Source organism: Camelina sativa, chromosome 9 (assembly GCF_000633955.1).
Source record: "Camelina sativa cultivar DH55 chromosome 9, Cs, whole genome shotgun sequence".
Classification (NCBI taxonomy): domain Eukaryota; kingdom Viridiplantae; phylum Streptophyta; class Magnoliopsida; order Brassicales; family Brassicaceae; genus Camelina; species Camelina sativa.
In genome coordinates this window covers 23,244,662-23,254,649 of record NC_025693.1, presented here as the reverse complement: position 1 = coordinate 23,254,649, position 9,988 = coordinate 23,244,662, and the positions used below count along the sequence as shown (strand labels likewise).

Below are 9,988 nucleotides of genomic sequence, written 5' to 3'. Positions count from 1 at the left end.
TTTTTTTTTTTTTTTTTTTTTTTTTTTTTTTTTTTTTTTTTTTTTTTTTTTTTTTTTTTTTTTTTTTCACTTTTCATACATCTTGGCTTTCGGAGGTGTTGTGAAGGACATTCATTCTGACTTTTTCGCGGTTACTAAATAACAAATTTGCATTTCCAGAAGATATTATTTCAATTGCTTTCCTTAAAAAAGATAGTCTAATTGGTCTCACATTCCATGGATCGTCAGGCTCTTGTCTCCGCCAATTGTTCGTAATATTATAGTTATCTATATGTATTAATTCTTACATAACCTTTTTGTTAGGAAGGGTTCGGTGTGAACATGAAGATTGATCTTCTTGTTTACAAATATAAGGTTTTGTACACCAACATTAAGTTGTAGGGATTTTTTCATCTTGTATGCTTTTCTCTAAATTTTCTTTGGCTAGTTGAACATTATTCCTTTATATAGACAACTAGAATTTTTGAAGATGTCGAGCAGGTGTCGATCAATACTAGATTACGAGTGGCGATCGACAGCAGGAGGGTGTCTGTCGACACCAACCATCGTCAAGTGTCAGTGTCGATCGACACTAGGAGGGTGTCGGTCGACACCATTCTTCAGCAGCGGCTGATCTTTGTTTGTTGTCTGGTTTGATTGTATTACTTGTTGTTTGTTGATTGGAGATCTCAATTGATTGTGTGTATAGCCGAGTAGATGGGAGGATTGTCTCACTGAGTATTTGTATTAATACTCATACATCTCAACTGTTGTTTATGGTGCAGGTAAAGGCAAAGTGTGATCGCGTAATAAGACGATGAAGAGGAAGATATTTTAACAGCTCGTTGATGTATTATCTAGTTTCCATTAGGCTGCTAGAATGGGTCATTAGAATGATGTTAGGATGTTGGTTTATTGCTTCTTGATATTATTGAGTTGATGGTTATTGGTATTGTTTATTCGTTTATTAATGAGATTGGTTTATGTTTGGTTTGATTGGAGTTAGAATATTAGTGAGTATGAGATCGCTAATTTAATATTATACTATTAAAATCAAAAAAATGGATCGATCGTTTCAGTATGAAAGTTCTAATTAAAATCAATATATATATTGTGTGTGTTATTTTTTTTGGATGGTTTTAAAATTATTAATATCATTTGTTCAAAATAATGATAATAAGCAACAAGGCTTATGCCATAAATGAGTTCTGAATATAAAAACATTATTACATAAAAAGATATCTATATTAGAACATAAAAAGAAGATAAATCTGATAATATTAATGTTGATTTGAAAATTATAAATCCTTTCATACCTATTATTATTATTAGATAAAAGAAAACTCACAGTTGTTAGAAAATATATCTTTAAGCAAATGTACAATTTTGTGTTTCCTTGTTTGGAGAAATAATTAAATAAGAAATTACAAGTGACAACTAAAAAATAATAAGCATTGAATTTCTTTTTCTTATGTTAATTTTTGGAATTATATATAAATATTTTAATCATAACAATATTCTATAAATATACGGTACATCCTATAAACAAAACATAAAGTTAACTAAGGTTTTAGCCGGAGAAAAAAACTGATGAGAGACGCGATCGTTAGATCTTACAATAGGTCAACAATGTCGCGTATGCACTGGACTGACGATCGTCATGACCTTTTTGTTCAAGCTGTTGAATTTTTCGGTGGCGAAAAGAGTAAGCGAATTTCTTTAAACCTAAAACAAAGTCGATTCCTCTGTAGTAAAACAGAGTAACCCAAAATTTTGTCATTGAAATCAACTGTCTCTTTCATTAAGATACCTCCCCTCTCAGTTTTTTCGATGATTATATCTTATCCATAATCAAATTTCTCCTTATGTATCATTTTTAAATTCATTATAGTTAATATTCTTAATTGCAGCGGCAACACCTAAGAAAATTTTGACTATATGGGTGAAAGCGACCTTACTTTATCACAAGTTAAAAGCCATCTCCAGGTCCTTATGATTCATACACACATTATTAACTAGCTATACATGATATGTATGATGTATCCATAGAATAGCTATATATATATATGCATTAATGTACTTAATCAAATATATGTGTTACTTTCAATAGATGTATAGGAACAAGAAGGAAGGAGTATCTGTGAAAGGTAAATAACTATCATACACTTTCATTTAAAGTTAAATAAATATGTTAGTGTTGTAACTTTGCATACGGTAATACATGCATTGATGTTCAACATAGTGCATAGTGAGTTTATTATGTTCTTTTTATGCAGAAAGGAGAATGATACGGAAAATGAATCAGATGCAGTCTCAACAGTACCTTATGATCTATGAAAGTATTCCAGATGCTATCCAAAATCATCAAAAGTAATTAAATTAGGTTATTGCATAATCATTATTTTTTGGTAGTTTGGTAGTTAATTATCTTTTTCAATTTCCTCTATGCTACAATTGGATAGTACTAAGAAGGTAACCCCAATGGAAGTATCTTGCAAGTCTCTCTATCAATCTTCAAGGGTAAATTTTCCTTCTTTTTTTTTTCTTTTTGCATTTCTTACCTTATAAAGTATTCATTTTCATCCGCTTATAGATTCGATGCATATGAATTAGATAGATGTATATTTTTTGGCAGGTGGCAGAAAATGAAAACAGAGACAATAATGTTATTGCTGCTGGGGATGGTGCAAATGGTGAAGAGGACATGTCTCTTGAACTCACTCTTGGTCTCAAATACTAAGAAGACTTTGGTTTCTATTTTTTTTTTCTTCTATGCTAGCTCCCTATTTATATAATGCTTATATGGGATAAGAAATAAAAATTTGAAAATATGTTATGGTAATTTTCTTCCCTTATTTGGGTGAAAGATTATTTTATAAAACAATTCTGTTTAATCAATATTTCTATATTGCAAGTTTCAAGGAAACAATATACTGTAGTAGTTTCAAACCAATTATTCATTAACTAGTTTCAAACCAATTACTGTATAAGCTTTTGAATGGTACAAAGTGTTTGCTTAGCATCATTATCGGTTCTCTTGCCCGGCATCACTAGTTTTTTCAGTGGTGGTGGCCGGTTTTTGTCTGGCAGTGTTTGGTTATCTCAACAGACGTTGGCCAGTTCTTGTTTTTACAAGCTGTGTTTTTCAGCCGTACATCTCGGATCTTTCTGTTTTTATCCGATGGTTTGTTTTCTTTTTAATAATGACCAGATTTTTCCGGTGTTGAAGAAAGTTCTATTATCATATCTCTACGCCGATCTTCTTGGTTTAAGACAGTTCTGGTTTTGATAGTGTCAGGTTCCTGATTAAAAGCTCATTTCTTTTGCTTGTTATGATTACCGTTTCGTAGTTGTGGTTAAGGAACTAGAGATTCAATTGGGCAAGTAATCGGTCGTCGATAGTTCAGTTTGGTGATCTGTGATTGTTATCACCGGTGATCAACAGAAGATTCGATTGCTCGGAGTTTGGTTTTTTCGGCGAGGATCTAAAATTCATCGGAAGTCGAGTCTTATGCAGCAAAGGATGTGTAATCAACACATGTCTTTTCCGTTTGATGTGTCATGTGAGCTGAAGAGTTGGTTTTCCTCTCTCTTTTCCCTTCTCGGAGGGTTCAATCTTGGATCTATTTTGTGGGCTTTAATTTCTTCAAAGTCCACTGGATACTGTTTGTAGAATGATTTGGGTGATAGGCTTCTATCAATAATAAATAAAAATCAGTTGACAAAAAAAGACTTAATATTTTTATAGTTATATTGTTAATTGTTTAAAGAAATGTATTTTCCTGTTTGACTAAAACAAGAAATATATTTTCCTTCTTTATATAATAAAATATATATATATATATTTGTTTGGACAATTCCTTCTTGTATAATATTTTTTAACAAAGAAAAAAAACTTCCTTATATCATGTAACTGTAATTAGGAATTGATATTTTATCTTATTGGCTGGACAAAATTTCTTATCCTCTCTTTATTGGAATATATAAGATATTTCAGCAATTTACTCTTAAATTATATTATTTATCTTTTCAAAATTTAAGTTTATTACTTTATTTTACATTTTTACTTTTATAAAATAAAACTAGTACTGGTGGTCAAAACAACAATCTATACCTTGAAAAAATATTTCAATTGCCTAACCATCTATTTCCTGTTAATAAAAAAATAACACTGTCATTATTTTCTGGTTTTATGGCCAAGACTTCTCTGATTGTTACCGCTTTGGTTTATACATTACTAGATCAACGTGCGGGACTATAATTTTTTTTATTATTAATACAAACTGTTGAATATAATTATAATTATTCAGTATAAAAATATAAATCTATATAGATGTTAAATTTATTTTATTAAGTGATATATAACTTATCTATTTTTGTTCACAATTTATTCTTTCTTTATTTTTTAGTATACATTCGTCATCTCTTGTATCCCCTCTCTTTTCACATTCAATTATCTCACTTATAGTATGTTGAGATAATATATTGATTATGAAAACATATCATAACTATTTGTATACTTCCAATATATTTTCTTTATCGGTTGAGTGATTATTACTTACTAACGTACGTAAATTTTTTTAGAGAATATACCCACTTTTTGTTGCAAAGTTTATTTAACAGTGTTATATACTACACATAAGTTTTGATTCCTAGTAATAAAACTCCTAACTGGACTCGTTTTAATCCATAAATATTATATTATAACATCAAATATTATATTTGATGTTAACTGTTTGACAAAAGAAAAATTATGTTCACATATATAATTTTTTTACTTTAAAATGTGTATAGACTATTATGGTATATATAATGTTCTTTATTTTGATTCTCCTAAATCTACAAACTTATAAGATTACTCTAACTTTTAAATATGTGTATTTGTCCAAAAATAGAATTCTTTTTAAATTTTAATTAAAGTTCTACAATCTACCACTACTATTGTAATTATTTTTTTATTACAAATAGCTTTTTCAAATTCCTTCTTAGTATTTTTCACTATTTTTTTTTGGTATGTGATGTTCATAATAATTTTTCTTTAATATATTTTATTTTAAGTAACCTTTTACATTTCTCTTAATAATAAAAATATTACACAAATAAGTGAATAAATTGATGCATTAACTTTACACTTTATGTTCTTTGATGATTTTAATTAATTTATTAAAATGAAAAATAAAAATTGATGAGGTGGAAGAATGAGAAGAGAGAAAATCTAACTTTATATATATATATACTAGATTATGACCCGCGGTACACTGCGGAGTAAGGTTTTTTTTCTAATTTTTTTGTTAATTTATTATTTTAATACTAATTTTGCTAATATATTATTTTGTTAATTATAGTATTTAGTATATAATCCGTGGTATACCGCACAATAATTTTTATTTAATACAATTTTAATTAATTTATTTTAATTCGACATATTTTATATTGGTGTTGTTAAAATAGTAAGATGAAGACTTAACCCATATTGAAATATCATATTAATGATAGTTTATTTTTTAGTATTATCAGTTCAATCCTGTAATGTCATATAACCCGTCATGTAATATAACTCGTTTATATTATTTTGAAAATTTAATATGTTTAAAAATATTCATAATTTAAAACTTTTTATTAAGTTTAGATATATCAGTGATAAATTATAAACTTCTTAAAATTTTATAATTTATTATATAAGAAAAATTACTATATATGTATGTTGAACACAACGTTTTTATATTAATTGAGTAATATATGTTTGTTTTAAAAAAATTCAAAATCATAATATATGTAGGAAAAATATATATTTTTTATTAACTTTATGTATTATATGATGATTCACTATATTTGAAATTTAAAATCAAAAAGTGATGATAAAAGAATAATTTTTTTAATCTGGAATAAATCATCTAAATATCTATTATAGAACATTAAATATATGGATATTTAAAATATTTTAATTGTGTTTGGTTATAAGGATAGTAGAGAGAAAACTTGTCTGGATATGAATATTAAGCATTAAATGACATTAAAACTTTTCAAAAAAAAATTTTGAGCAAAAACTGCTGCAAAAATATTAGTATAAATAGATATCGGCGAGTTTCCGTTCTCTTATGTGTATTTTCAGCACTTTAACCCTAATTAAATTCCGAAAATTGCCACATCTTTTTTTTGCCTGAAGTATCCGAGGAAGTATGTATAGATCATTTACCTAATTAACAAATTATAGAATTCTTAGATCGGAAGCTAAACATCTCTAACAAAACTCATTACTACTGTTCATAATTTTCATCCCAAGAATTTATATGCAGTTTCAATTAGGCTTGAAAGTCATAAAATTAGCAATATGGATGTGGTTTAGCCTTTATTAGAGACGAAGTAGTAATCGTCCTTTCATGTTAATATGTAAATTTTGCATTCTTTTACTTCAGTTTCCTCAATATCAAAACAACTTATATATACATCTTTTTAAAAATGTAGAATTATGCGGATTTGCATTTCAATAACGACATTAATACAATTAATATAAATTGCCAATTAAGTTATCTGTAGTCCCTCTTACACAAAAACACTAGGGTACATGTAGATGTAGTTCCGACGGAGGTTACTTGTTGGCTGGTATATCTTTTCATAGATGGATTTGACTATAGCATATTTTAATATAACACTCTTTCTTATGCATAATCGGAGAGGAAAAAAGTCCAGTCAAATAGGCACATAGGAAACACGAGCCTGATTCCATGGATTGCCTAAATTAGCAACATAAAGATGCACTCTATAAAAGGTCTTACTTCTCAAAAAAATCATAAAGATGATAATCAACAACATAATTAATTAATTTTTTTTAAGAGCTAAAAGACAAATTTGTTATAAGAATCACTAATCGTTTAAGTTACTTTTTTCCTTCTTACAAGAACCGGAAAAAGCGAATCTAACAGGTCCCTTACAATGGGTCGGACCAAACATCTCGTCTGACAGTGGAAGATAACATTCTTCTTTTCCAAGACAATTCTGCATAAAATAAGAATAATAATAAGATATGGAGTACGTACAATTACTTCATTCAAAGAGATAATCAAATATGTTTAGATTTAAACCTTTTTGACGAGCCTCAAAGTAGCGGGTGCACCGCAGTTTCCACGTTTAAACGTTTTTTCACAGTCGCCCGTGGGTTGGCCATAGTCGGCAAATTTTACATCAGAGAGAACATATCCTCCACCACAAAAGATGGGCACCATGTCTCTAGGCGCCGATTTCGCAAAGCACAGTGGCCGTTGATGCGGTTGAGATCCTCCAGATTTGGAACTGGAGAGAACACGTTTCCTATAACGATGGATTCTGATGTCTCTTGCATTAATATTAGAACCGTTGATCTTTGAATCAAAACAAGACACATAAGAAACGAACGTAACAAAAAGCAAAATGATTAAGCCATGACGAGGGAGACAATTTGTAGTTTCCATTTTTATTCTAGTTTTTGGTTCCCTTATCAGAAAGACAATGAAAATGCTATAAGATAGCTACTAACTTAAGGATGGTAGTTAAATATAAATATGTAATGTTTTAATTTTGATTTACAATGGAATAGTTATATGGTTCTTGGAGATGCGAGTTTGTTTGCGGATGTAGCTGCGAAGTTTTCTATCAATTTGTTGTTTAAATTTTGTTCTAAATTTGGCATTCGATCGGAGGTGTTGGTGAATGGCACTTCTTACTATTCAATTACTTTGCATTTACAGTAGAAAAAATTTCCCCAAGACCTTATTATATAGCTTAACCGGTTTCACAATTCCAGTGATCATTAGAATTTCGTCTCTGCTATAGTTAACTTTATTGAAAGACCGGAAAACCAATTAGTATATTCTTCTTTGGATATTTTACGTTTATTAACAGTTTCATTTGAGTGTTTCCATTTGCACTCGACGACTGTAGTTACAACTTACAACGGAGTTCAACAATTCAGCTAGATAGAATGTATGGTGAGTCATGACATATATATATACCAAAGATAACACATATATCCTCCCTAATGTTGCAAAAAATATGCGTCGACGCTTGTAATACTCAAGTAAAAATAATGTTTTGGCTACACAGCTACCTGAATTGTAACGACGCTTGTATCTTGTATTTTAAGTCTTAACCAATAGTATCTTGAATTTGTTGTTTTTAAGAGAATAACAGAGCGAAAAGAACTAAACTACTCCCTACTGATCACTCTTTAATAATATCAAAAACTCGTGTGCAGAAAATAAAGTTATGAACTCACGTATATATATACCAGGCTGTAGTTCAGGCGTTTGGGTTGTTACATAATCGCTACTGATTTTGAAAAAATAACATAAACTAACATGTTACTATTATTTGAATTATTTTGTGTACATCAAAATATTTTACTTATGTTTTGCTTATATTTATATAAATTTTAATTATTCTTTTTTTAATTTACTTTTTTATATTAAAATATATATGTAAAAATGTGAATTTATCATATTAGACGATGAACTTATGTATTTGTTAAACCGTTTTAGATTTGTTACCGTTTTAGCAATAAATCTAATATTGCATTGATAATGATGTCGTGTATTTTAAATATTTGATTTTTTGGATTCTTCTTATGTTTTAAAATATAATTAAAACAATATATAAATTTAAATTACAACGTTTTATGATATATGAATTTAAGTTTGATATTTAAAATAAAATGCTGAAATGAACTCACTTATATACATTTTTAATATAAATTTATAAAAGATGAATAATAGTGTATCTGAGTTTAATTTTTTTTTTTTATAGTTGAAATTAACAAAAACAAATTAATTTAATTTAAAAAATAACAAATGTCAAAAGGAAGAGTGCCTATATGTCAATATTCTTAAAATATGGGTGTACAAAAAATTTCGCTTTATTATATAAGAAAATTTTGCTTTATCAAAATTAGAGAAGAAAAAAAAATTACAAAGGACTTTGGACTAAACTCAAGCAAAAAGTACTAAAATGTTTAACTCGGGAAGGAGTTCAACCTTTGGAATCTGAAACGAAACGAGTTAAGTACGAAACCAAAAACTAAGCTTTCGCACAAGTAGCATCAATAACTAGTCTGAGAGGTCCCTTGCAGTGAGTCGGACCAAAAATCTTGTCCGGAACAAACAACTTACACTTCTCTTTCCTTAGACATTTCTGCACCCAAAAAAAAAACGATAAGAATAAGAACACAATTTGGAATAGACTTATATGTTGATTGATTTTATTTACCTTTCTGACGATATTTAAGGTATTGCTTGCTCCACAATTACCACGTTTAAATTTCCCACAGCTACCAGTGGCTTGGCCATAGTCGGCGAAAGTGATTTTTGAAATAACATACCCTTTTTCACAATCAAAATCCAATGGCATTGGTTCACCATCCTTAGCCTCTCTATGAGTCGCGCACATTGTATATGATCCCCCAGACTCACTAAGAGAGGAATCATTGGAGCCAGAGAGACTACGTTGCCGGTCACCATGAAAAGAAACGTCGTCCATCTTTGAAGCTAGACTAAACACAGAGGATAGAAACATAGCAAGAAGCAAAATAAAGCCATGAAGACGACGGCAATGTGAGGTTCCCATTTTTTCCCCTAGTGTTCTCATAAATGATCAAAAAGAGTGTAGGCTATGAATTATGGATAATTATTTTCTTTAAATAATAATGAAAGTTTATATGAGAGGTGGATTCGTGCTGTGGTTGTGGACGTGGTCTTAGAGTTTTCACTTGATTTTCTGTACCCCTTCTTCTTGGCTTGCGGAGGAGTTAGTGAATGACAATTCCTTTGACTTTTCTACGATTACTTAATAATAGGTTTGCATTTACAATAGCAAAAAGTAGAAAATATACTTTCAATGATTTCTGAAACCGGTTAAACTCTCTCATGTTAGAAATTTATTTTCTATTTTGCTGAAAATACATTTTCAGCAAAACTACATGATCCATAATTAATGTTTTTCTGTTGATTGAAAAAATTATGCCATTATAACTATTTATTTT

General features: G+C 29.0%; 1 protein-coding gene across 1 annotated transcript; it reads right to left on the bottom strand.

Annotated features, from left to right (window-relative positions):
- LOC104711864 (beta-galactosidase 15-like) lies at positions 8,871 to 9,590 on the bottom strand. Its single transcript, XM_010428636.2, has 2 exons — positions 9,217 to 9,590; positions 8,871 to 9,141 (listed from the first exon to the last, which is right to left on the bottom strand). The coding sequence occupies exons 1-2, from the start codon at positions 9,571 to 9,573 to the stop codon at positions 9,028 to 9,030; spliced, it is 471 nt and encodes a 156-aa protein (XP_010426938.1). The 5' UTR covers positions 9,574 to 9,590; the 3' UTR covers positions 8,871 to 9,027.

What these genes read in the sequence shown, in the direction of transcription:
- LOC104711864 (XM_010428636.2), bottom strand. Translation starts at nt 9,573, where the DNA reads ATGGGAACCTCACATTGCCGTCGTCTTCATGGCTTTATTTTGCTTCTT. An exon ending in CCTTAAATATCGTCAGAAAG is followed by an intron (nt 9,142 to 9,216) that starts GTAAATAAAATC and finishes TTTTGGGTGCAG; the next exon opens with AAATGTCTAAGGAAAGAGAA.